The sequence below is a fragment of the Carassius gibelio genome, chromosome B9 (genome assembly GCF_023724105.1).
Source record: "Carassius gibelio isolate Cgi1373 ecotype wild population from Czech Republic chromosome B9, carGib1.2-hapl.c, whole genome shotgun sequence".
In the NCBI taxonomy this organism is placed as follows: Eukaryota; Metazoa; Chordata; class Actinopteri; order Cypriniformes; family Cyprinidae; genus Carassius; species Carassius gibelio.
Genome location: NC_068404.1, coordinates 10765054 through 10792753, shown reverse-complemented (window position 1 = coordinate 10792753; position 27700 = coordinate 10765054). Strand labels below are relative to the sequence as shown.

The following is a 27700-nucleotide window of genomic DNA, read 5'->3' as shown; positions in this document are numbered from 1 at the left end:
GGTATTCCAAGAATATAGATCTGCAAATATAAATGTTTTGTAGGAATTAAAAAATGACAACTTACAGTCTCTACTTGGAGCCATTCAGGGATGGATGGATGGATGGATAAGTACGTGCATAAATAAATGGGTGGGTGGGTGGATGCATAGATGGATAGATAGCTAGATGGGTGTATGGATTGGATGGAGGAATGGATAGATGATTGGATAGGTAGATGATGGATGGATATATATATATATATGTAGGTGGGTGGATGTGTGAAATAATGTATAGCTAGGCTTGTGGATGGATGGAAGTATGGATGGGTGATGGATGGATGGACGGATGGATAAGTAGGTACTAGGTGGATGCATAGATGGATGGATGGATAGGTGAATGGATATATGGATGAATGGATAGAAGGATGGATAGCCAGATGGGTGGATTGATGGATCAGTAAATATATAGATGGAAGTTTAGGTAGGTGAGTAGGTGGATGGATGCATGGATGGATAGGTAGGTGGATGGATCAGTAGATGGATGGATGGAAGTATGGATAGATGGATGGATAGATGGGTTTGCAGGTAGGTAGGAGAATGGATGGATAAGTAGATGGATGGATAGAGGGACACATGTAGATATATATATATATATATATATATATATATGGATAGATGGATGGATGAGAGAAATTGAATGAGAGGAACTGAAATTGAGAAATTGTAGAGCCAGTTTTACTGACTTGAGGCTGGACTTAAACTTGACTTCTGATCCCATCTGTACATGTATTGCCTTTCTTTTCCATAGGCTGGGGTAAAGAGAGAGTGAGCGGGAGGGTGTATCTGTTTTTTGTTTAACAGACGGATGTTTAGAAAGGAACGAGTACTTATGTAATTTATCATAAGTGATTTTGAAAGCATGTGTTTGGGGTGGAGAGAGGGTTTGGTTGTTTATTTATGTATGTAACAAATTACTTGAATGCGGTGAGGAATGTAGTCAATTGCCATGAGACAATCAACAATACCATCTGACCAGTTCAATAAGTCACAACATACAGTACAATCAACAATAAACCCTGATGTTATCACCCTCAGTGTAGTTGAATTATATCCTGTCTTATATTTAATCAAGAGATTTTAAAATGATTCTGTCCTGACAGTCTCTCTCTCTCTCTCTCTCTCTCTCTCCATGATCCAGATTGTGAAGCTGAGACAGCAGCTCCAGCGCAGTAAACACAGCAGCCGTCACCATCGTGACAAGGAACGCAAATCTCCCTTCAATGGCAACCTTGCTGTTTTCAGCCAATCACAGGTGAGCTCTTTCTCATTCGCTCTGAACCCAGAAGACCCAGTGGAGAAGGTTACCTGGGGTGGTGTAGTGATGGTTACCAACAGGAACACTGTTGTTTTTGAGTTTCTTGCTTTAGTTTTTACCTCTATAGCAGTGAATCACAAACCATCAGGTTTTTTTGTTTGTTTGGCCAAATTTAATAGTGTATATTGTATATACTTTTTAAATGGTAAGATTTTAAGTTTTTGAAGTCTTATGCTCTTAAGACTTTATTTATTGGATCAAAATTACAGTAAAACTGAAATACCGTGAAATATTATTATAAATTAAATAAACTGTTTTATATTTATTTACATATTTTTAAAAGTAATTTATTCCTGTAACCGAATTTTCAGCATCATTATTCTTTAGTGTCATATGAGCCTTCAGAAATCATTTTAATATGCTGATTTGCTGCTCAAAATTCATTTCTTATTATTAATAACGGAAACTGAAAGGAACTGCATTCATTAGAAATATTGTGTAACGTTGAACATGTTTTTTTCACTTTTAATCAATTTAATGTGCCATTGCTGATAAATTTATTAATAATAATAATTAAAAAAAAACTTACTAACCCCAGATGTATGTGTGGTTGAGTACATTATTTACATTTATTAATTTAGCAGCTTTTTTTCTTTTCATCTGAAAAAACAACTTAACTTTCCAGTTATCCTAGATTGCTTACGCATTCTAAAAGCGTCCATGCAACTCATGTGCTCTTTTCAAGTCTTCTGAAATCATACTGTAGCTCACTAAAAATCCTCCGCCAGTTATGTCTGCCGTATTAATGATGCATGAGAGAGCCGAAGACTATATATTGACATAAGTGTAGCACAGTGCAGTGAGTGGACTTAACGCCATATAAGCAGAAGAAGAAACCAAACACAAATGTTGTGTATCATCAACACAGCAGTTTTGAATTTGACAAAATTATTTGGTAACAAGAAGTCATCTCCTTTTTCCCTTTTATAATAATTCCCCACACTATAAGACATTGAATTTCTGCATAGTTTTGCCACGTTCTCTCTTTCACTCATTCTCAAAGCATGTGAGTGGGTAAGTGTGCATACCACTGTGTAAAAGCGTGTCATAGTGTGTGTGTCTGTGTGTGTGCGCGCTTGCACTTTGGTCTTAATTGGCAAGGCCAGGTGCAAGCTTGAAGGCTGTTTCAGAGTGAAAGACCTCTCTTCACGAAGACAGGAACAGTGAATAAATTACTGCGGCCTGCTGCTTGGCCATGTCTCCCTCCCTCCCTGCCTCCATCCTTTTCTCGCTCTCACTCTGTTTTGTGTTTGTCCATGAATTAGTCCAGCATGTGGTGAATGTGCCGCACGCCTGGTCTTTACTGTACTATAGCTGCCAGCCAGTCAATTAAAGGCCACACTCTGTCCGGCCTGCTGGATGTGTGTTTTTGGGGCCCGTTGTGTGGCTGGGGCTCTTTTTTTTGTTTAACTGCATGTGGTGGGCTCAAGCACCATCTGTCGTCTCACTGTATTCATCTTTTGTATTTAATCCTCTAAACTGTACTCAGACTCTACCCCTATGTTGCACAAAACACCAGACTATTCACAGCTCACCCTGAATTGGACAAGAATACTGATTTGACCGGTGCAGTCGAACTAGAAATGTGCCGGTAGTCGGGAATGTGATATGTACGATATTGTTATCATTATGGATGTCCCGATCAGGTTTTTTTTGCCCTCGAGTCTGAATCATTTGATTTTGAGTTCCGTATTTTCCGACTATAAGTCACACTTTTTTTCATAGTTTGACTGGTCCTGCGACTTATAGTCAGGTGTGACTTATTTATCAAAATTAATTTGACATGAACCGAGAGAAATGAAACAAGAGTAAAACATTACCTTCTCCAGCCACGAGAGGGCGCTATATCTCTTGGTTCTTGGTTCTAAATAAATGCGACTTATAGTCCAGTGCGACTTATAGTCTGAAAAATATGGTATCTGCCGATACCGAGTCCCGATCCGATACAACATTTACAAAATTTACAACCTCTATGTTTACAACACGTGAATTCATCCACTTCTCCCGAAATACTTAAAAGTAAGTGGCTGGTGAACTGGGAATAGAATATGTAAGGTCTGGAGGTCTCGCGGCGCAGTAGACGAGTTATGAGTTATGAAAAGGACCATTGCAAGCCCCACCTTGCGCAGCTGTACCTGAGTGTCCCTGGGACATCAGTGCGGTCGGAGCGCGTCTTCTCAACAGCTGGACATATAGTGAATAAAAAACGCTCTGCTCTGGACCCCGAAAATGTTGATCGACTTGTTTTCCTGTCCAATGAATTTGTAATGGCCTTATTTTGCGCCTTTTTGCGCATTAGCCTACAATATGCCTGCCTAGTGTCGGTTACGTTCAATAAAAAACACATATGGCCTGTTCTCAAGTCCATTTAAAGTTTCGTTTTTTGAACAGTTTTTTAAAATGGATTGAATCATTATTAAAAATAATCTTAGAGATTTTTGAATTGCCTAAATCATAAATGCAGCCGGGTTGAAGCCTGCAGTGATGTTTTTTCTATTGTTATGGCAGCCGTCCCTTCTGCATATATATTTTTTCGAGAATGTTGCACTCCTGCTGTTGTCGTTTGTTATTTTTCACGAAACTTCATGCCAATAAATAAGAAATATTGCTGACTTGTGTGTTTCCAGCGCTGTCTTTACGTTCGTCCGTTATTTGATGTTGAAAAAGGATTTATTTTTTTTTGACATGGAAAATCGATTTTACAATCGATTCAATGAACACTTATGTCTTAAAAATCGAAAATGATTTTTTCACAAAAGTGACAGCACTAGCTCTGAGTGCGCCTGTCTCTGGCCGCCCCCCAGCCCCCCCTGTTCCAACGTCTATGTACACTGTACAGAGACAGCGGATAAATTAGAAAGAAAGAAATGAGTGCGTGAGATAATGCGGCCGGTAGCAGTGCAGAATCTGACTTGGTGCCAAAACATAAATCATCTTCCATAGTTTGGAAGAAATTTGGATTCAGAAAAGACGATGTAAACCAGAGTGACGTGTTGTGCAGGTCGTGCTTAGCAAAAGAACACGTAGTCATATCGTATCGATATCGAGATATCTGGCATGAAGATCGAGGTATGAAATTTTGTCCATATCGTTCAGCCCTACCTTGTAGTAAATGTAGCTATTGCTCGTGAACAATAATGGATTAACTACAGTTAACTAATGAGATCTTATTGTAAAGTGACATTGGTCTTTATAAATTAATTATACTGCACTTAAATGTTCCGTGTATTTAACTAATGTATTTTTTTTATTTTTATTAAACCTGTTATTCTTTATTATGAAAATACTTTTTTGCAACTAAATTTCAATATCATGATAATACCATATAATGTGATAAAAACCTTCGCAATTAACCGCAACATGAAAATTTGAGACCGGCATATCCCCAAGTCAAACACCTTACAGAGTCCCAACTCAAAGTCCATGTTCAGAATGGAATAATAGCTTACTATTCATTGAATGTGTAGTATTCTGTATACATCGTGTTGCCTACTTTAAAAAATAACTTATATATTTTGTAGTACAATGAATCATTGTCACATGACCCCATTATATCCTATGTATAATTAGTGGCATCCAGTTATTAACTTTATTCAATTTGGTGAAAAAAAGGCCTTAATATTTGGCTTTCTGGGTCAAATAAGGAATCAGAACAAGGTTGTTTGCATTGCATTATGGTATATGGCAGCCCTTTGACAACACTGATAATAATAAGAAATGTTTCTTGAGCACCAAATCAGCATCTTAGAATGATTTCTGAAGGGTCATGTGACAGTGAAGACTGGAGTAATGATCAAATAAATGCACTCTTGGTGAACATAAGAGACTTATTTCAAAAACACAGTAAAAAAAAAAAAACTTACTGACCCTAAACTTACTGAGATTTATTATTAACGTTTATTAACTGTTTGACCAGTCACACATCCCATAACTATACCACAGAACTAGTTAAGGTAGTGTATTAGTTCACTGTTATGCACAACCATACTCTTGTTCTGCAACTTGTGGTTTTGCTGAAGAAGGAACGATTTTTGGTTTGCTTGAGGCGATCTGTGAGAGGTTCATGGTTTCGGCCCCTCAAGACCAAAACTTTTCTCTCCCCTCACTCGACCTTTCTTGTTTTCTCACAGCATAGCCTCAGTGTGAGAAAACATATGGAAGTGCTAATCTGCTATTCCAGGAACCCAGACTACCATGTGATCATTTAACTATACACAAACACACACTCGCATCTGTAAGCGCCGTCCCCTCCAGCAGATGTACGCGGGGTTGATTGAACGGTGTATCATTAGTCAATGCCTTTTCATTCTGCCTCCAGATTCCCGTAGTTCTCTTCATAGCAGCCGAAGTGGAGCTGGATTTGTCTTTTGAAGGTTTATTTATTCAGAGAGTTTCTCTGCTGTGTATTAGCCGTAATTTGAAGCAGCTGAGGTTGAGTTTAGAGCCGGAGAGATGCCCAGGCCTGGTAATTATAACAAGCATGGATTTATTTGGACGTGGGGGGAGAGGGCATGTTTCTGGGCCTCAGGCTGAGTGGCCGTGAGGTTTCTCAGCTGGGCCATTGGGGTCGGGTGCCGCCCAGTGGGTGATGTAGACTGTAAACTCTCTCACTTCCATCACATGAACTGTCTGTAATTGCTTGATGACCGTAGGCACTTTAGTCTGACCAAGTTCAACCCCCAAATTTTATTGTAAACCTCCATTTTTTTTCTGTCTTCTTCTTCCTTTTTGTCTTGGCACTCTGATGTAAAAGCACTTTCCTAAAGAACACACACAGCGTGACCTCTGTGTCGAGGGGGAGGGATGTGTGTGTGGGTGTGTGTCGTCTCAAGGGCTGCGTCGGGTATACATGGGGGTGTTCTTCCCATTATGTGCATGGAAAGCAGCTAAAGATGAAGTGGCAGTCATGAAAATGGCATTCTTTCCAGAAATAAAAGCCCTGAAGAGGGGGAATAAGAAAAGAGTAGGAATGAAAGTTGCATTTGAAGACCTTTCTGAGAGATCCGGCCATAAGGTCAGCAGCTCCATGAGAAGAAAAGAAAAAGGAAGAGCATCAGAGGAGACACAGAAACACGGGACGAACAGCTGTGGAGATGTACACATCTTCTACAGGCTTGGGATATGCTGTGTAACAGAATCAACCAACTTTATCAATAACTTTAGAGTAGATGCCATGTTTGTTACAAACTAATACAAGTTGGTAGTATCTGTCCAGTCGGTGTTATACTGTCGTATACCCGTGTGTCAACAGTTCATCTATAAATGCATAAAAAAATGTCCTTTCATTCATGTTAAATTAAATGTGGTGTCCACTGTGACTTAATAACAATACATCCATCATATAAGTCCTCTGTTACTCCCTAGATGTATTAGCTTTAGTGTTAGTTCTAGCATATCAGTTTAATAGGCCTCATTCATGAAACATCAGCTAAATGAATAGCTGTGTAAATCGTTCATAAATCCGTTCTTGTGTAAATTGTCACATTGAACTTAATCTTTCCACAAATCTCCAGTGGACAATAAATAACAAGGTTTGTGAAAATGAAGCCTGACCTTGGACCTGAAGTTATGAAATGTTAAGCAGACTCTACTTCCTTCCCTCACAGCCTCATTTTGGCATTCTGACTTAAATTTATAACAATTACCTTCTCGATTTGTACCCCTTAGCCATGCTAGGTGTATAAGCAATATGTCAGTAACTGTGAGAATGTGTCTTTTCACACAAATGTCCAGTGGACAAACAGCTCTGGAGTGCATGAGTGGTGCATGTGGAAAGGGGTCATGAAATGGACAGTCAAAATATCCTTGATGTTTACACATAAGTGGTTGCTCAACAATACAAATATGCAACTGCAAGTCTCATAGCGCAAAGATTTCAAAGTTTTCCACCTTTACAAAACACATTTGAAATCGCCCCAGTCATTGTCACAATTTTTCTCTACAATTTGTCTTCAACATGCTGCTGTTTTTTTTGTTTTTTTTTAATGTCTTCAAAGCCAAGTTATTCCCAAGTATTTTGTCCTCAGATTCCAGTAAGTACAATTATTTATAACCTTCAAGAGTGTTTGGAATAAATTTCAAGCCAATGTTTAACACTGTTAGGAGACTGAGTGTATCATCGTATCATCATTTTCTTAATACATTTAATATAAAGTTAATATAATATAATATAATATTCAAACTTTTTGTGCAAAACATATTAATTGTATAAGCTAACCTTTTATAAAACACAAGAAAAAGATCTGAAAATGCATTTCATGACCCGTTTAAAATACTGTAGCATGACACATTACACAACCTCTACTTCTGTCCTTTGTTTTGGTTCACATCAACAAAAAAAAGATATCTACTCTGATTAATAACAGTAAAATGTGTTAAGTTAGTTCTGCATTATCATGGCCTGAAGTGAGCAATAGCAGCTGCACTGTATGCATAACAGTGTGCGGTCAGGTTGTTAGTGCTGTCAGGGATATTGGCAGACCCAGATCTTCATGACATTCAGAGTTTGAGCGTCCATATGTGATGGATTGCAGGGTAAAGGCCAACGATACAGGATCCAAACACAAACACACACCTACTAGCTTTGTTCTCACTCTCCTCTGCTCATCTGTCTGTCATGTGCTGTGCTCGATGATCAATAATTAACAGTTTTTGGCTGCTTTCTGGGCTTGACTGGTGTTTTTGTGCCTGAAGGATTGAGCACATCTTTTCCTGCATTCTTGCCATTCTCCGTGTGGAGTCCGCAGTGCCTGCTAGTGTCAGAAATGAGGAGTGCAGAGGCAGTCTGTGTGCTGTCCCTGGTGCATTTGGAGGAAATGATGAAGCACGCTTCTCAGCTTAGCTTTAGTTTGATCACATTCCGAAGTCTTAGATTTGGACTCCATTAAAGCGACATTTCAGTTTAAATACAAATCGATCAACAGAATCTGAAGCATGCGTTTTTGTTTCTCTGTCGATTTTCTTTAACCATTTTGTATAAAACCTACTTTTTCAGCAACAACAAAAAACGGATTGTTTTTGATGGGGTTGATGAATTAGTTGGCAGTACTTCTGATGGATTATGTTTTTTGATCACTTGTGACTTGTATTTTTCTAACCTTCTATTCACACAGTGACCACAACAATAAAAGCCTCTCGGGTTTTGTTTGATCTGAGTTTTTTTGAGTGGTTCTGAACTTTAATTTTTTTGTGTTGTGAATCCAGGGAGACAGAAGAGATGCTTTGTGAGTCATTTGAACTTGCGTGGGGCTTTGGAGGGGGTCGTGCTTTTATGTCTCTCCGCAAACCTTTAGTTTAGCACTGGTCAACAACTTCAACCCCATGAATCTCTTGTTTTTATAAAGACCACTGAGGTCAAAGACAGGCCCAGTATAGCTATCGAGGCCTGGAGACCTTTCAAAGGCATTCTTCTGTCTCTTGTTTTAAAGGCAGACTGTGGTAACCAATACAGGCCTCCATACCAGTGAAGAAAGGCCCTTTACATGCTGTCGGGAAGACAACTCTTTTACTGAGGCTTCAGTGCATGTCCATGGACACTGAGTTTGTTTAATCCTTGTAATTTTGGTGCAATTAAAACCAACAGAGAAACTTAAGTTGTTTATATGTTCTGTTTTATTTCAGTCCACATTCACCCCTCAACTGTATTGAAGCCTCATAAGATGAATAATTTAGAACGTGCTACGTAGAAACTGAAGCTATGTAGCTGCTCACATGAATCTTATGAGCAGTGCAACTCCTGGTTAATTCCAGTAGAGTTTAGCATAAGCACATGTTGCTAAGCTAATGTTGCAGTGCTTAAATAGAGTGCAGCAATCAGGTTCTCTAGGTAAAATCCCATTAATTTTATCCATATTGAAATAGATTTCTAAAAGGTATATCAGATGCAAAATTCACTTTTACACTTTTATTTTTTTTTATAACAGAGATAAAAGAATGACAAAGATACAGATTACAACTATACATAATACAAATAAAACAATCTGCATTAATTTTAGGTACAATAGTTGTATTTAGCAGGAGCATTCAAGAATTTATTTTTTTTATTATATATTTTTATATTATATATATATTTTTTAAACATTATTATTTTTTACCCTGCAACATTTTTCACACTCTTCACACCTCTGGCTGTCAATTTCTACTCTTTTCTACTGCTGCGGTTACTGCACCATAATTGAAACATCTTATGTAAGAGGCTTGTATCTGTGGTCAAGAAGTTTATTAGCTTATTACTGCTAATAAACCCATAATTATTATTATGGATTTATTAGCAGTCCTGTGCGGCCTCAATAGGCATCACTTTTTTTTTGATTTAATGTTGTTCAGTTGCTTTGACACAATCAGTTTTTTTGTTGTTTAAAGCACTATATGAATAAATAAAGGTGACTTGACTTGACTAAACTGCTGAGGCAGGTTTCTTCTGTCTGAAGATGACACCAGTCAGATCAGTGACGCTGACAGTGAGGGAATGACCCAGGGTCCACGAGTGATGTGTCCTCCTTCAATTCGGGTCAGGTCGTACATTATTTCTGTTAATGTTATAGCACGCCACTGGAAATCTGATATGTAAACAAATATTTGCCACCTAGCAACCGCTCTCTAGAAAGTTGCTAGGAAATCAGAGAATTCACTTAACCTTTTTGTTAACTTATTGTTTCGAGGTCACCTCGAGGGTCAGGGTGTCTCTCAGCAGTTTCCTATCCTGAGGAGCAGATAAACAACCAAAGCACCCAGAAGAAAAGGCTCCGGAGAACTTTTATGTTGAAACAATATGATGTCCGATCAAACGCACACATGCATGCTGGAGCAGTAGTGATGGCGCATGTGAGTTTAAAGCCTGCCTCGCTCTATTGAGATGTTAATGAAGCAGATCTGGCGTGCTTTAAGCGAGGGCCACCGCAGGGCCACACAGCTCTCAGCAACGTCCTGTTAATGCCCTCACATTGTTCCATCGTACCCTGAGAAAGAAGAGGGGGAGGGCAGATGGTGTGCACAGCACTCTGTTTTTAGAAAGGGGTGGGATGGAGAAACATACTTGGAGAAGAAAGACAAAACAAGAAAAGAAAAGCAAGAGAGAGAGAGAGAGAGACGGGGCAGATATGATGAAGAGACAGGAAGGAGGGGGTCCGAGAGAACTAAAATCCAGAGCATGAGCCAAGACGGAGAGCACAGTAGAGAGGGAGAGAGACCGGTGTACCAGGAGGAAGACCGGACCCCCTCTCTGACAGGATGACAGGAAGTGGACTTTCAGGAAAGGTGAAGTTTTCGTTCGCTCTCTCACAGAAGACGTCATAAACGGCAGCTGTTAGCATACTGTAGATGTGCATGCTGATTTAACTCGGTAAGCATGTTGTTTGCATGCGTCACTGTATCTCGCTATGTGTCCTGGTTTAGTTGTGAGGTTGCGTCGAAGACATGCAAGTGAGGATAAGAAGTCGGCCAGTCAGACGGAGTTACATAACTCACTGATCTGCAGAGGAGACCAACACGCTCCCTTGCAATGTGTCTGTGTGCTGCGCTGTGATGAGAAGAAACTCTGTTAGTGTTTATCATCATATGGAAACTGAAGTGTGTGGATATTCCGCTGCTGTTGCTGTACGTTTTCACACAGGCAGTGCTTCCTTTCAGTGACATATCTGTTCTCATTTTGAAGTCGTGTCTCTGTTACGCACAATGCACCCACACACACTAACCACATGCACACTTTTATCTTCACTGCTGTCCTGATGCTTTCAGTTGACCACTCAGTTACAAACTTGGGGGAAAAACGCACATGTGCCTGTTAGTGCTAAACTGGGAGAACAAAAACTTACTTCCTCTTATATGTGTTTTTATTTTGAATAATATATATAATTAAACATAAAATAATATATAATTTTTAAGTATTAAAAAATGCTTTTTTTTTTTTTAAATAACAAAATATATAACCATAGGTAAATATAATCAGAACTTTATTGGGAAACAAAAAGTAATATAATATAATATAATATAATATAAAAAATATGTATTATAAATATAATATTAAATAAATTATATGTTAGAAATTAATTTCTGTAATGTATTTTTTTGATAAGTTACATAAGATAAAGATAAAATTGTTACAATTGTATAACATACATTATATTAAACATAGAATAATATAATTATATTAAAAAATTCAGTCTAGAAAAAAAAGGTTTTATTAGTAACAAAAATATATAACCTTAGGTTAATATAACCAGAAATGAATGTAGGAGCAAATAGTGACTTCCTCTTTTAGTTTTTTTTATTTATTTAAATTAACATTACTCTGTATTTAATAATATAATAGGTTTTATTTAAAAATATGTTATATTAATATAATATTAAATAAAAAGTATATTAGAAATGAAATTCTATAATGTATTCCTTATTAGTTGCATAAATTATGAGGTAAATATAACCAGAAATTACTGTAGGAGCAAAAATGTTCAAGCTCATATTTCCCACATGAGCACCATTGAGTCTAAGCAGATGCACAAACCACTGGATCAAGTCTCCAACATGATCTGCATTAAAACATCACATTATAGCAAATAATCACACTCTTCACTCTCTCCTGTTCCAGGCTCCTATCCCAAAGAATGTCCTGATCTCTATTCCCATCTCCAAGTCCTCCGTCTCTCGCTTCCGGAACAGCGTGGAGGGGCTGAATCAGGAGATCGAGCGCATCATTATCCGAGACACAGGAGACCGAGAGGAGCAGCTTATTGTGAGTGTGCCTGACATGATGCTGCAAAAACACTCCTCTACATAATTATGGGTCCTCACAGAATCCACTGAGTGAGTGTATAATTGAAGTTTAGTTTCTGTGTTCTTTGTGTATGATCGTTACACTTTTTCCTCTGGCAGCCTCAGGAAGCTCCGGATGGGCATCGGGCTCCTCCTCCTCTCTGCCAACGCAGTGCCAGCTCCCGCAGCATTGACACACAGACGCCCCTGGGCACCGCAGCGGGCAGTAACCACAGCAACTGCAGCAGCCGCTCTCAGTCCATCTCACCCACGTTCCTGAACATGCCAAGTGAGCCCTGCAGCGATAGTCCATCTCCCCACGAGGACGAGACTCTGGCTGATGGCCATGAGAAAGGTACAGCTCACGTATTTTCACACCCACATACACACTCAGGGCTGTTCACATGTCCTGCGGCCCACACAGAAACTGCACATGCATCTTCTGCACTGATGGTGTGAAAATGTGCTGGACGGATTTAAACATGAAGGGCTGGGCTGACGGTGCTGTACTTTCATTAGTAGCTGTAATAACTGATTGATCATACACAAACCAAGTAGGTTTACCTTGGTTTCGATGTAATAATAATATTTTCGCAATTTGCACATTGACTGTCATCCATGCATCTCCACTTTTTGTGAGGATTATGATAGTTTTGTACAATGAGCTATGCAGACTGCTTAATTTTGGTCTGTGTTGACGCGCAGATGGACGTCATGAGGACTGAATCCATGTGTGGGAGTTTACTAAGGGCAGTGTCAGTAGACAGTAACGTGAAGGCAGGCAGAGGGTCAAAACCAGAATAAAAGTCCCAATATTTCAACACTTACAATAAAAAAAATGGCTAAAGTGAGCAGGCAGGGAAAAGGTCCAAACACATGTATCAGTCCGATCAGGCAAACTAAACAGGGGAAGAATCCAGGTAATCGGTGAACGGGCAGAATCATACATGGAACAGGAAGTCAGAATATCAGAGAGAAACACTTGGTAAGGCAGGTAAACTGGCAATACTTCACAATGAGCATGAGCAGCTGCACTGGCTATAAAGCAACCAAACAGGAAATGACTGTAGAGGGAGAGGAACACAGTCAGTAATCGGGTGAGGGCTCCCTCTGCTGGCTTGGCATTACACATGGCTGCTTAGTCACAATATGAACATTGCATTTTTAAGATGCTACATCAATTTAACAATAATACACCTTTTGAAAATGCCAATTCGCTGCAGTTTATCTAGCTGTTTTTTCATCCCTTGAAATTGAGGATATGATTCTGTTGTTTTAGTATTATTAAGATTTTATTATAGTATTTTTTTAAGTTTTGTTCAGTTTGTTATGTGTTTTTTTTCCTATTTAGCTTTATTTAATTGCTTTATTCCTCTTTTTGTTTTAATAATTTAAGTACTTTAAATTCCACTTACTTTGATAGTTGCCAATGCCACTTTCCGAATTTTATTTCTGCGGATAATATTTATATTTCATTTCAATAAAAATATATTTTAAAATCGTTTTAGTTAACAATAACAACAGTGATCTGGTGGACCGTAATTACACAGGGCTTTCTTAAGAATCACAGTCAACTAATTGTTTAACTCTTTGTTAAATATTGGACACGTATCATCTCCACTAATAACCCTGTCTGAGCTGTATTGACATCCTTCTCATTTTTTGTGCCATGTTCACAGATCTGGCCCCCAGCTCACCCCTTCCCAAATACGCCACATCCCCGAAGCCGAACAACAGCTACATGTTCAAACGCGAGCCGCCCGAGGGCTGTGAGCGAGTCAAGGTCTTCACAGAGGAAACACAGTGAGTGATGCAGTGTGTCCTGCTCCGCTGCTTTATCTGCTCTCTCCACACTCACTATTGTGTTGCACCCTGAGCCTTGAAACCATGATAGCATAACATTTACACTGACTTCAAAGCTGAGTCAGGGCTTTTCACCGCCTTATCGCTCTCCTCCTCCTCCTTTTTCATCTCCTCAGGGCCAGGCCTCCACGGGAGATCCCACAGTTCCTGTGCCCAGACAGGAACAAGGTCAATTTCATCCCCAAGAGCGGCTCTGCGTTCTGCCTGGTCAGCATTCCCAAACCGCTGATGCCCACACAGGAGCTCAACAACCTGAAGAACCAGAGCGCCGCCCATCTCACGCCCGAACCCGAGCCGAGAGTCTCGCGAAGAACCTGCATGCTTTCCCAGCAGCCCTCAGGCTCCTCCCCCTCCTCCTGTCTGTCAGAGAGTTAGACACGCCCCTCAACCAGCGTCCCAGAAACTGCGTCCGCATACCCTGCACATTTTAAATAATCGAACATGATTCAAAAAATAAAAAGAGACTCTTAAAGAACAAAGCGGTTATTAATAATAGCTTACGTTGGGTGCAAAGATGAAGCGGTTTCCTTTGCTATGCACATTTTTAGCTTTGTGCTTGTTCTCAAAGAACAAAAGCCAATTTTGGGGGGTTTGGGTTTGTTATAAACCTATTTAGTTTTTTATTATTCCCCTACTGTTCATAGATAATGAGTGAACCTGAGAACATGTCTCAGATCACTATGAAAATGAATCTAAATGATCTTTCTCAGTACTGAGGTGGCTGCATGGATCTGTTTTTGTGAGACACAGTGTATATTTTATAATAGTTTGCAGTGGATCGCATTATTGAATACAAATGATGCCATTTCAGATGAGACCAAGAGACCTGGTAGAGTGAATTCTGGGTTGATGAAGGTCTCCGGGACTGAATTGTTTTCACAGCAGCAGGCCTTCTCTTCTCTGTTCAGTCCTGACAGAAGCAGCAGGGGAACCGGAGGGAACGGTTGGCTTTTTCTCCTTTTCCTTTCTGTCTGGTGGCGAGGAGACCAAAAGGTGCTAAAGATAAGACTAGCGAGTGTGAGAGAGAACGCTACAGGACGAGTGGCCTGTAAACCCCATTCTTTTGTTTGCATAGTTGTAAAATGCGTTTCAAATGCCTATGGGTCCAAACTCTGAACTTCAAACCCAGCAGGGAACAAAGTCAGAGAGCGAGAGGAGGGCAAGATAGGATCTGAATGACAGACGAGATGTTTTCTCACCTCTCGCAGTGATCAAGCTGATTTAGCTCGAGGAATATTTGAAAGAAGGACATAAGTACAAAATCAACTGCGAAAATGTAATGCATAAATGTCCAGGCAGTTCACAATTCAGATGTCTATCAAAACATTCACGAAATGTTTCCTGTGATATCCAATGAAAGAGCACAATATTGTCATTTGATTGATTTAATGCATGCATTCTGGGAAATTTCAGTCTGTGTGTGTGTGTGCGTGTGTGTGTGTGTAAATCACTAGTTTCAAGCTATTAAAAACAGCACAGATTTTCTCTCCGTTTTAAGTGTCTAAATGTCATTTTCATCATGGAGCAGACTTTTCCAAATCTTCCTTATTGAGCATCTAGGCTGATTTCCTATGCTGTAGTTGTTTTTATTGTTATTTTGTACGAAATCAAGTAGTGTCTGAAGAAAGATTGTCATTATATGCAGCTCACACAAGTGCTTCTGTAGATTTGGCCAAAGAGAACACTTCCTGTGACTCAGTGACTGTCATTGTAGATGGAGAAAAATGGAATTATAAGGCGACTTAGAGGAACAGTTCACTCAAAATTGTATGATTTTCCCATCTTCTGTTAAACATATAACATGTTTTGAGAAATGTCTTAAAAAAAAAAAGTAAAAAAAAAAAAAGTAAATGGGCATCAAAACTGTTTAGTTCCCAACATTCTTCAAAACATATTATTTTGTGTTCCACACAAGAATGCCACACAGGTTAGTAACGATGATGACAGAACGTTCATTTTTACTGAACTATCCCTTTAATGGGCAACAATAGTATTAATGAAACGATGCGTCATTCACTTCTAGGAGTAATTTAGGATGTTCAGTTTAAAGCAGAAGTGCTGGGGGAAGGTTGTCACGGATGGTCCACTTGTGTGCAGGGTGAGGTTCCTCAAAGTTGTTTTGTTGGGAGACATTTTAGCAGAGTTAGTTTTTTCTTGTTCACTCTTGTAATTAAGGTATTGTTTTGAGCTTTAAACAACACACAACGTGAACCTGGAATACTGTAGTGCTTTTTACGCCAGAACAGGTGAATCAGTACGGGACCTCTGTGTTTGAACTGAAAGAATCTCACAGCCTGTGATTGCTATCGTAGATCAGTACTCGGGAATGTAAAAGCAGCAAGCGCTTCTGGCAACGGCACAAGAATCCAAACATTTCTTGCTCAAAAACAAACTGATAACGTTTTATCAAGCGCTTTGTATATCTCCTTAGGATATGTATTGAAGTAGAGAACTCTCTCGCTGTAGGGCCAATATTGCTATACTTTTATATGGGTAGTGGTCTACTCTTTGTAATTAGAGCGGAATATCAGAAATTATTAATGTACAGCTTCTTAACGCGGGAACAGTGATGTATGATGGGATACTGTGTTGGGATGCTGTCTGTCTCGGTGGATGTTTATCCATGTACACCATCTCTTGTGTTGTTACGTGTGTATGGAAATCAACAGAATAAAGTTGCACTCGCTCCAAACGTCTGAGGGTGTTATTTGATGTGTGAGTTGAGTTTGGGGTTAACCGGTTTTTCAATAATAAGATGTCTTTGTTGGATGATGTGAAGTACGATTATTAGTTGGTGCCGGAATCAAAGCGAACCCAGGAATATTAAACAAAAAAAAAGTCTTCCAAGTGTCATTGGAAATGTGTTTCATGACTTGCTGAGAACAAAATATTTGTATTTTGGCACTAGAGTCCTGACATGTGTTTTTGGATGCTCTCACACACACCACCTAGTGGTAATCATGTGTGTCCTCACATGGACACAAATCAAGAGTGGCACTTTACATACACAACTACATTTTTTTTCAGTCCTCAGGCTGGCGTTTTATTTGATCAAATGACTGATAATATAAAGCTGAAATTCATGTGAAGGTTATTAAACATTATAATGAATTATACTCACTCTATCACAATGATTACACTACTGTTTAAAAGTTTGAAATAGGTAAGTTTTTGGAGAGAGTAATGAATATTTTTCAGCAAGGACACATTAAATCTAAATTTATCAAATAGCCTTGGTGAGCAAAAGAGACATAAAAAAAATCTAAAACTATAATAATATTATATACAATATAATATAATGTAATATAATTATAGATTACTAACTCCAACTTAGTATAGGTGTGTTAAATCTGTAAACACAGCACTGTTCCAACCAAACTGCTAGAGAAAGATAAAAAATAAAAAAGATGAAGCCAGTAGATGATTACTGACCATATTATAAGAACAAATATAAATATATTTACATACAATCTCAAAAGTGTTCACATTTTTTATTTAAATCTGGGCCACTTTCATATGTGGATTGTAATCAGTAGTTAGAGTCACAACACCCACTGATAAGCGGCTGATGAACAGATCTGTGGAGTTCGTGAGTGAACGCATCAGTGTGAGAGTGATATGGAGCTGTGGGTGCTGTGGTTCAGGCGTGCTCTTGTGTGTGCAGTAAGTGTAGCTGAAAGGTGTTTGAAATGGTTCAGTCATGCAAACTCTTCAGCCGTAGTCCACTGACACCCCCCTCCCTCCCTCCCTCTCTTTTTATGTAAAGTCTTTTGTGAATGTAGGGGCAAAAATGTTCACACGGAGGGCAGTCCAAACAGGGGCTTTTTCCCCAGTGACTCCCTGGCCACCTCATCCCCCGCAGGACACAGGGCCATTACGCAGCACTATTTCAGGTCACACACAGACATCAATCCCACAATGCATCAGCACCTCATTGCCCCACAGACACATAATGAACCATGAGAAATTGCGTAGTACACTGTAAAAGAAATAAATAAATACAACAGGATGTGGTTGCCAGAACTTTACCATAAAAACTGCAGTAGCAAAGATATGCGGGAATATCAATTAACAGATTTTCCACTGTGTACTATAAAATACCACATTTTTCACTTTCAAAACTACAGGGAAAACTACAGGAAATTAACTTACTACTAATCAATTAAGAGTTTTTTTCCTCCAAAGAATTTTTAACCCTTATGAAAAATAAACATGGTTTTACTACAAACAAAAACAAAAAACAACAAAACATGGTTACTGTAGTTAAATCATGGTAACCACAATTTAACCATGGTTTTGCTTAAGTAGCTAAAGTTAAATCATGGTATTTGTAGTAAAACTGTGGTTATACAAATGGTAATCAATATACCAAAAAAAACAGTTACTACACTTTTACTACTACAAAAAAAAAAAAAAAAAAAAACATGGTTAATTTTTGTAAGTATGGTCTTTTATCGTTACGTATTACCTGTTTTTATTAATGCATAAGCTGTTAATGGTCTTATAGGCAGACGTCTGGCACTCTTTTGTCATTTTACATTTTATTTATTTGAAACTAAAATAGGAGAGAGGGCTGAAAGAAACTTGTCCGAGGGGAGGCCACATTATTGGATGTGGTGTGTGTTACAGCCTCGCAGGGAGTTTCTGACTGAATGCACAGAGAAATATGACATATTTTCAGTGTGCATTGTATATAAGTTTGTGAATGCATCTCCGTGCCGGATCTTTTCTGAACAAACAGCAAATTGTTCTCCCGGTGAGTCTGTTTCTCTGTTCTTGAGCTCAAAATGAGTCTGCTGACATGTTCCATCAAAACCTCAGTGTGAGACTGCGGGGCTGAGTGTGAGAGAGCCGGTGGGACTCCCCTCTGAGGCCCCGGGGCCGCTCGGCCTCTAATCTCACTCCCAGCCTGGGATCACAGGCCCAGATTCCTCATGTTTCCTCATTGTTACAGGCTCAGCTCAAACACCGTCCTGTTAGTTTAAACCTGACAAAGGATCAGCTGCTTCAACAGTCACACAGAATCCTCCAGGTCTGTGACAGCCATGGATCTGCTCCTGTTTGGTTTTTCCAAAGGAATACACAGAGACTCTGCGTAACATTTGAGAACTGTTATTTAAGTTTTCCACATGTTCAATAAAATGCAAGATTTGTGAACTTTGAGGGGTGTTTGAAGGGGGAATTCATTTTATTTTATTAAGGTGTAGCACCTCTTACGGGTGACACGTACAGTATGTTTAACAAACAATATGTTCTCATGAACGACATCATGGATGGAAGAATAATATTTCTAATAAGTCTGGGCTTTGTGTGTTATTATTATTTAAAATGTAGTTGTTCATTATTAATGTAAAAACATACAGAAAAGATTTATATAAGGGAATTTATATATATTTAATACAAATAATACAGTGATATAACATTAGTGTTAAAATTACAGTAATTTCTGAACTTATAAACCTGTACCTGTCATATTTAAATAAAATATATGTGACCCTGGACCACAAAACCAGTCATAAGGGTCTTTTTTTTTTTAATGATGAATAAATAGATGTAGTCTATGGTTTGTAAGGATAGGAGAATATGAAATGAGGAAATCTGACCATATTTGAAAATCTGAATTCTGAGTGAAATATTGAGAAAATCGCTTTTAATGTTGGCCAGATTATGTTCTTAGCAATGCATATTACTAATCAAAAATGTTAAAAGTTTTGATATATTTATTGTAGGATTTTTTTTAAAAGCATGGAACATGATCCTTTCCTAATATCCTAATGATTTTTATCATAAAACAAAAATCGATCATTTTGACCCATACATAGGCTACTACTGCTACAAATATACCCGTGCTACATGTGTCTGGTTTTGTGGTCCATGGTCAAATATACATTTTTTCTTAAAGAATTAATTACTTCCTGTTACAAAGTCGAAGTCAATAAATGACACCCCCCCCCCAATTAATCCACAAAATATAATTTTTAGGAGTGTTCAGACATTTTACTTTTACTATTCCCATATTTGTAAATAATATTCTTAGTTTTTTTTTTTTTTTTTTGGTTGCAGTAAAATATTCTTACAGTCAAATACAATTTGACGATTTCATTATAAATGTACAAAACATACAACAACATTTAATTATTATACAATTTATTTGTACAATTAGAAATAACTTAATGCCCGATTTTATTAGCAAAAGGATTAAAGAGTTATTTTCCGCATATATAAACATGTACTTGTCATATATAAATGAACTATATAATTTTATGAATAAATGCATCGTTTGTTGTTTCAAAGAACCTTTTAGAGCTCAAAGTGAAAGAAAGCGTGTGTCCTACGGAAGCCGTGAGGATTCAATCTGATGCGCAGCTGACGCGTTTTTCGACGCGAGGAATCCTGGACGAAGACGAGGTTGAGTAGACTCGTTTTCAATTTTGCGTCCTTCCTGTATATAAAGCCTGGGCTCGACCATGTCCCGTTCATCGGGAAGCGCTGTCACAGCGCGGTGACTCGAGAAGATGATTTCTGTTCAGTCAAACGCCAGAGCCCTGTCTGTTTTCTGTCTTTTATACGCTGTGTTTTCATGAAACTGCTGCGCTCGCGAGCACTGATCCAATATGGCGTTTGTTTTAAAATGATGCTAATTTATCCCGTTTGTATAACGTTGACGGTCTTTATTCCATAAAGCAGAATTACAGTATCGATATATTATATTACTTGCAAAGCATAAATACTCTACAAATTACTGCCTAAAATGAAATATTATTAAGGTCAATGAGTGATTTCAAAATAATCAATGGCAGATTCCTTTGTTGCTGCTATTCATGTAATCAAAACATTGCACTTAAACTTGAAATCTGCAGAGATGGCCACTGTTAAAAAGAAATATAGCTTAACATACTTGAATTAAATGTGGCTAGCTTTGTAGATATCTAAAACGTTTGACACGAGTCAAAATCATTTCTTCTAAAAAATATCGCACCATATTAATAACCTAAATCCATGCAGACTTGATTTGGAGTGCTGTGTATGTCTGTCAGATTGAGAACCAATGGAGGAGGAAGAGAGAGATGTGGAGGGTGTTTTTCAGTCAGAAGAGAGAGAGGATGGACTGGTAAGGACATGTGTAGACTAGCACTCAATAATCACTGAAAGATATTGTTAAATGAACACTTACACAATCAAAAATTGTGTAGGACAATTAAGCACTTTTCTCCCCAACTTTTTACTTATTTTTAATTTTCCATTTTTTTCCCCAGTGATAATTCTCATTAAAATCACATTTATCACATTTTTTTTTTTTTTTTTTACGTTCAATGAGAATGAGAATCTCATGCATTACTCCATACAAAGTATAATTTCTTAGCCGATTTATGACTTACCAAGATATATAGTTAAATATTCAATAATGGTGATTGTGAATTATCAGGTGTCAATGTTTTGTGTTCAGACTATTTATTGTTGCGCTCTGATGCTTTAGCAATGTGACAAAAACTCAAAAGCTGAAGAAAATGCAACTGTACAAGAGCTCGCACCAGACATTCCAGCCTCAGAAACTGTAGCAGCCAATCAGAAGCCTCCCACTGTCCCCACGCAAATGGACAACTTAATTATAGTTGACCAAAATGGACAACCTATTCAGTATGATCGGTTGGTAAGGACACTACACCGTGACCCATCACCATAACCTGTATTACTCACACTAGATAACAGTCATGTCAATACATACATGTATGGATACAGTATGTCAAAATGTAAAACTTTGGCTTTGAGCTTGTGTTTCACCCATGAAGTCATTTAGCGCTGTATATTGAACTATATATGAACATTTTCCCCACACCAAACATTTTTACCCCCCCAGGTGATTGTGACAGGGGGGAATGGACCATTATATGGTGTCCCATCTGTGTCTATGGGGGCCGCTCAGATGTTACTACCTCATGGTCAGCTGTTGAATGTCGCAAAGTCATCAGGTCATTATTTTGATTATATTTAAATATACAGAATATTACTTCTGTAATTATGTACTGTATATATATATATAATAGAGTGAGAGGATTCTTGCCAGTTCTGCCATTTCTTTCCGTTTTGTTAAACAGGTGTCTTTGTGGAGAAAAGACAGCAGACAATAATAACATCAATAAAAGACAGTGATGGCACTCATAGTGTAGCGTCAGTGGCAGCTCAGAATGTCACTGATATTAAAATTCAGAGTAAAAGGTCAGTACACACATGATTCTGCAACATTTTAAACCATGTTCTGGCTCAATTTAATCCTTGGTTGTACAAAAAGGAAACTGCTCTGCTTCAGACAGTGGAGTTCAAGCGTACCTGCAATTATTGATCGTTCTTTAAACTGTCTACTCCTGTATTTCAGTCCTCCTGATGTATTTGAGCCTCCAGTGAAGCCACTTCCACCAGGGGCACCAAACTGGGCTCTGAGACTGCGCCGGTGTGAGGTTTGTCCTGTACAAGATGCCTAAATTAAATTCTTTGACAAAACATTAACTTATGATAGTGTAAACATTTAAAAGTTAAGTGTAAATGCATGGAATTTGATGAAATGTGTAGAGTCAATAACTGCCCTCTGTCAAACAGATTTATTTCCAGCAACAAAACACAATAATATGGCTTGTTAAATCTTTTTTTATGATTGTTTCATGATGAACAGAAGATCGGTGACTCGTACCGTGGTTACTGTAACACAGAGGCAGAGCTGGAAGCCATTCTGCTTCTACACAAGCAGCAGACCCACACCGTGTTTGGCACCCGTCAGTCTCCCTCACCGGCTAAACCTGCCACCAGACTCATGTGGAAATCACAGTATGTGCCATATGATGGCATTCCCTTTGTTAATGCAGGTAGTCTGGCCCTTTTTGCTTGTGGGGTTTATGTTATGACTTTATGTCTGAAAGGTGTTTAGTAATATAGTGTAAATGTTTTTTTGATGCCATAATTGAGAAATTCTACATTTTGGGCTTTTAGTTGATGTTTGTTAACTTTGGGATCATCTGTAGGCTTGTGGTGTTGGTTAACAATTGTAGCAGATTCAAACTTAGCAGATACACTACTGTTTGGGGTAAGATAAAAACATCAGCAAGGATGCATTAAATAGATCAAAAGGGACAGTAAAGACATTTTATATTTCAAATAAATGTTGTTCTTTTGAACTTTCTATTTATCAAAAAATCCTAAAGAAATATCTCATCATATTTTCACAGAAATATTAAGCAGCACAACTGCTTTAAACATTGATGATAATAATAAGAAGCGTTACTTCTGAAAGACACTTAAGACTGGAATCATGTCTGCTGACAAATCAGCTTTGGCAACACAGGAAAATTTTTATTTTAAAATGTATTCAGATTAAAAACATTTACTTTAAATTACAATAATATTACACAATCGTACTATTTTTACTGTGTTTTTAACAAACATCTGAAAAGTAGTGTATATAAACTAAGGGTAAACTAATCAGATTAGTTATTTATCTTGCACAAAAGAGTATAATTAGCATTCTTTTTTTTTTTCTTTTTTAAGACATTACATTTTTGTTAAACCTTGATTGAATAATGTTGTTAAAGATAATGTTGTAGTTTTACATTATGTTTACAAAGTCAGTTTATCTTGATTTTTAACATGGTTTTAAGGAAGCAGAGCAATTGTGATGGAATGCCAGTTTGGTCCACGGAGGAAGGGCGTTCAGCCTAAAAAAGGGTTGGAGCAAGAAACAAATCAAAACATCCTCTATAAAGCCACCTGCCCTGCCAGGTACACAAGCTTCAGTCAAGCCAAGCACAACTGATTATTTTCTGTGTACATTATGACAATAATATTTGACCGTTTTCAGAATATATATAAAAAAAGTACGAAAATTCTTGGAGTACAAGGTTCCAACCGATCCCAAAGTGGACAAGAAGGTAGTGCGGCAAGAGCAGGAGAAAGCCTTCTTCAACCTCAAGAAGACTTTATGGGATGCTGGAGGCGTTGTAAGGTATAAACATCTTGCCAGCACAGTTAAAAAAAAAAAATATCCATGACATGACCTTACTGCAGGATTCACTTCACCCGTTTACACTGGTGACAGGTATTACATCCAGCTGCCCACAGAGAACGCCCACCTGTACCACGACATGGACACTGCAGACCTGCCTCCACTTCCAGAGCAGATCTGCTTCACAGAGGAACAAAATGAAGAGGAAGACACAGAGGAGCTGGATGTCCTGATGGAAGATGGGACACCCCTACCCTCTCGACTACACCCGCTCGTAGCAGAGAAGATCTGTGAGCTGGTGGCACAAGGTCATAACGAGGTTTACACTGTCCGCAAGCAGCTCAGGTATGCTTTCAAATCTCCTCGCTTTCATTTGCTGAACAACTATTTACTGTTGCGTCGTGAACACCCTGACAGGAGGTTTGTGGAACGTGAGATGTTCAGATCGGAGGAAGTGCCTGAGAGACACAATCTGTGTTTCTTTCCCACTGTCATTGACATCAAGAACCACATCCACGAGGCTCAGAAAGCTCTTCAGATGACTACGGGGCCACTGGCTACCTCAGACACAGAAGTGAGGATTTTTATTGGAAAAAATGCTTGATAAGCACAAATATGCATCCTATCTTCTGTATTAAGCCTTCATTTGTGTGTGTGTGTGTGTGTGTGTTGTTGCAGTGGAAAGCAGAGGCTAATAACTTGCTTTCGGAGACTTTGACCTTGGCCCTGACTCCTGCTACTGTGGGCGGTAAAATACTGTTGTTTAAAATTTGAGCTATTTTATTAAAACAAAAAATGCTTAATGTGTTATGGCTGGAATGCATTACAGAACATTTACAGAATTTTGCCCCAATTTTCAGTCTGGAGGACTGTCGTTTAGTGTATGATGCCTAGTAACCATTAACAAAGTCAGCAAGAGTGTGATGCCTAGAGTACATTAGTGTACTGTATTCCAGCCTTAGACACTTTAGATTCATTCAATACAGTATGAGAGAGCGGAGGAAAGTCTTGCTTAAAAAAGAAAGCACCAAACTGTCAAAGTATAACCATTGTTTACCCTGCTACACTATCTAGTGCACTGCTCTTATCTTGACAGTATCCTCTCAGAAGGAAGGGCTCCTGGAAGGAAGTGACACTCTTTCTCCAGAAGCTGTGCAGCTCTTCAGCTCTCTCTCATCACTGCAGCCCAAGATCTTTGCACATCTCCAGGTGACCATGTGCTGAACTGATATAAGAATTGCAGTTTTAATCTATACTAATATTATTTTTAAAATACATACAAAAATGCTATTCAAACATTTAATACAGTGTTTATATCTCTTTAATGATGAGCATGATTTTTAGTGTTGAATTAAAAATGTTAAATTCATTTGGGGAGCTGAAATTCATGTTTCATGATGATTAACTTAGCTGATAATGAAATGAAGAAAAAAGCCATTAAAATAATTTAATACCTAAGAATTTTTTTTTTACATGCAATTTGGCCCCTTTTTTATTACTATTTCTTTGAAAAATATTTAACCAAAGCTGCTTCACTGCTTATTAATTTTGACTTAAAAAAAATATATATAAATATATTTTTGTATTTTAATTTATTATGGTGACAACCAGGGGAAAAAGGCAATTGCTTATTAGTTAGAGTAGGACTGGATGAATGAGATTTCAAATAAACAATGATGGCCACTTTTTTCTACTATCAAGCATGAGTGTGTTTCTGCAGACGTTTTTGTTCTTGTGTCTTGAAATATATATTATAAACCAAAACCTCTCACTACTTATTAATATCTGACAAACGTATGTCTGCCAAATTAAAAACCAACATACAAATAAACAACATAAAACAGGAAATTATTTCTTAAAGAGGATGCCTGAACCCCCTCATGGCTGTACATCAAGGTCAATAGGTTTCCAAAAATCTCAGATAATTTGTCTTATTGTAATGACAAGGGCAGGGCTAGTTCAGATTGTCACATGTCATGTGGTAAAACTCCCCAAAACTATCAGATCATTAGACTCTTCTCTCTTGTCTGACAGGCAATCCAGCTCCAGCCTGCCTTGTGTCCCGTGGAAGAAACTGTTCAACCTACAACAGCACCAGCAGAAGCCCAAGAGCTGTCCAGCCCACAGCCTGTCCTGCTGAGTCCGTCCCACTTCCTGCAGTCGAGTCCCAGTGCTGGTGAAAGCACAGCTGTGTGTGACGGCATGAGTCAGCTGGTGAGCGTGGCCTCGGCCGCTGAAGGTGACTTCACACAGATCCTGTTGGAGGACGGACAGGCCATTCCTGTCCAGGTTGTGCAGCCTGCAAGCATAAGTGAGTTCAAGGGAGCATAGAAATCATAATGATCTTGGTTGCACTTTATTTTACAGTACGTGTACTAACATGTACTTATAGTATACTTACAGTGTATGTATCTAAGAAAGTTCTGGTAATACAAGGTAACTACATGGGGTAAGGTTAGGTTTAGGGGTAGGTTCAGGGTTAGTACCTAGTTATTACATAGTTATTGTAATTACTATAATAAGTACATAGTATGTACATGAGGAACAGGACTGTAAAATAAAGTGCTACCATGATCTTGTTTTAATTTGTATTGGTTTCCATGTTTATCTGATTCTAATCAGGAAACCAACAGGTAAATATATTGTTGTTTCTTATTTTTTTTAGCTTTGACTGCCTCAGCGGACCAAACTCCAGTTAAATAGGAGGGTGGATGTGTTGGTGGATGTGTCGGCAGGGTCGGAGGCTGGAAATACAACAGTGGAAAAAGAAAACAACATTCTGAGCTCTTTGATCACTGGAGGATTCATTCATTGTATCATATTATACAGTATTATGTGAACATGGACTTTTATGCAATATTGATAATGTAGTAGTATTATTTTTTACATTTCCCATTATTGACATTTTTATTTATTATGGTGACAGCAAGATAAAAATCAATTTCTCATTAAAAGTCTAACTGAATAAATGAGACCAAAATTAAATATTTTTTGTTTCAGAAAACATGTTTATTCACACAAACTATGGGACTTTTTTCCACATTTTTTTTCCCTGCAGGTATTTCTTCTCTTTTTTAATAGAAGCCTAATGTATCATTTTTAATGGAATGAAGTATTTTTTATGTAGTATTATTTAAATGCACTATGTTGCTTATTGCTGCTAGTCGAAAATGCAGCTAAAAAAATCATTGCATGCATAAAAAGATGAAAATTAGATGTTGCAGCAAAAAAGAAACTGGAAGGTAAATTCAAGCACTCTCAAAAGCACAAAACAAATAATTTTTTTCCCTTTAAATATTTGTGATTTTTTTCCCCTCACGTTTTCCTTTACCGAGGCACTGATGGGTGAATCGAGGCCTAGTCGTAATAAACTCGGAACACATACACTGGCGACACCTGCTGGTCAAACTCGTGTAAATGTAACGAAAATGCAGTCCGAATCTGCATGAAGACATAATCATTCCCTTAAGTAAAAAGATGAATTCACTGGTACCTGCTTGTCTTTTTACCATCTAGATGCTGTGCATGTTGTGATCGTTCATATTCTACTATTGATTATTAATTAGACTACACAATTAACTCATACTGTACCTGAATAAACCTGCCTTGTCTTGTTTATGTGACGAAAGCTACAGTAGAGGGCGCTGCTCACTCTGCCAATGGTTCTCAACCTCTTTGACCCTCATTTCACTCCCCATCATTGTCCACGACATGATTTAATTTTAGTGCTTGGCATATATACT

General features: G+C 38.2%; 2 protein-coding genes across 5 annotated transcripts in view; both read left to right on the top strand.

Annotated features, from left to right (window-relative positions):
* fam117bb (family with sequence similarity 117 member Bb) overlaps nt 1-16658 on the top strand; it is a 36929-nt gene extending 20271 nt beyond the window's left edge. For both annotated transcript variants that reach the window (XM_052564717.1, XM_052564716.1), the window contains 5 exons: nt 1178-1291; nt 11940-12083; nt 12224-12458; nt 13783-13906; nt 14083-16658. In XM_052564717.1, coding sequence (XP_052420677.1) covers nt 1178-1291; nt 11940-12083; nt 12224-12458; nt 13783-13906; nt 14083-14341 — 876 coding nt within the window. In that variant the 3' untranslated portion in view covers nt 14342-16658. The remainder of the gene's footprint in view (nt 1-1177; nt 1292-11939; nt 12084-12223; nt 12459-13782; nt 13907-14082) is intronic.
* A 3617-nt stretch (nt 16659-20275) lies between these two features.
* Nucleotides 20276-26942, top strand: carf (calcium responsive transcription factor). Of its 3 annotated transcripts, XM_052566475.1 has the most exons (15): nt 20281-20374; nt 20972-21077; nt 21444-21617; nt 21825-21936; nt 22063-22183; nt 22341-22422; nt 22635-22824; nt 23614-23734; nt 23814-23957; nt 24051-24302; nt 24375-24531; nt 24636-24705; nt 25054-25166; nt 25992-26268; nt 26623-26942. In XM_052566475.1, exons 2-15 carry the CDS (start codon nt 21015-21017, stop codon nt 26658-26660), a joined length of 1914 nt encoding a protein of 637 aa, XP_052422435.1. In that variant the 5' UTR covers nt 20281-20374; nt 20972-21014; the 3' UTR covers nt 26661-26942. The 3 variants fall into 3 exon arrangements, with proteins under 3 accessions (XP_052422433.1, XP_052422435.1, XP_052422434.1); XM_052566473.1 differs by having other exon boundaries at nt 20276-20374; nt 24051-24531; XM_052566474.1 differs by having other exon boundaries at nt 20303-20374; nt 21004-21077; nt 24051-24531.
* The last annotated feature ends 758 nt before the right edge of the window (nt 26943-27700 follow it).

What these genes read in the sequence shown, in the direction of transcription:
- carf (XM_052566473.1), top strand. Translation starts at nt 21,015, where the DNA reads ATGGAGGAGGAAGAGAGAGATGTGGAGGGTGTTTTTCAGTCAGAAGAG. An exon ending in GAATGTCGCAAAGTCATCAG is followed by an intron (nt 21,937 to 22,062) that starts GTCATTATTTTG and finishes TTTGTTAAACAG; the next exon opens with GTGTCTTTGTGGAGAAAAGA. An exon ending in TGTGCAGCCTGCAAGCATAA is followed by an intron (nt 26,269 to 26,622) that starts GTGAGTTCAAGG and finishes TATTTTTTTTAG; the next exon opens with CTTTGACTGCCTCAGCGGAC.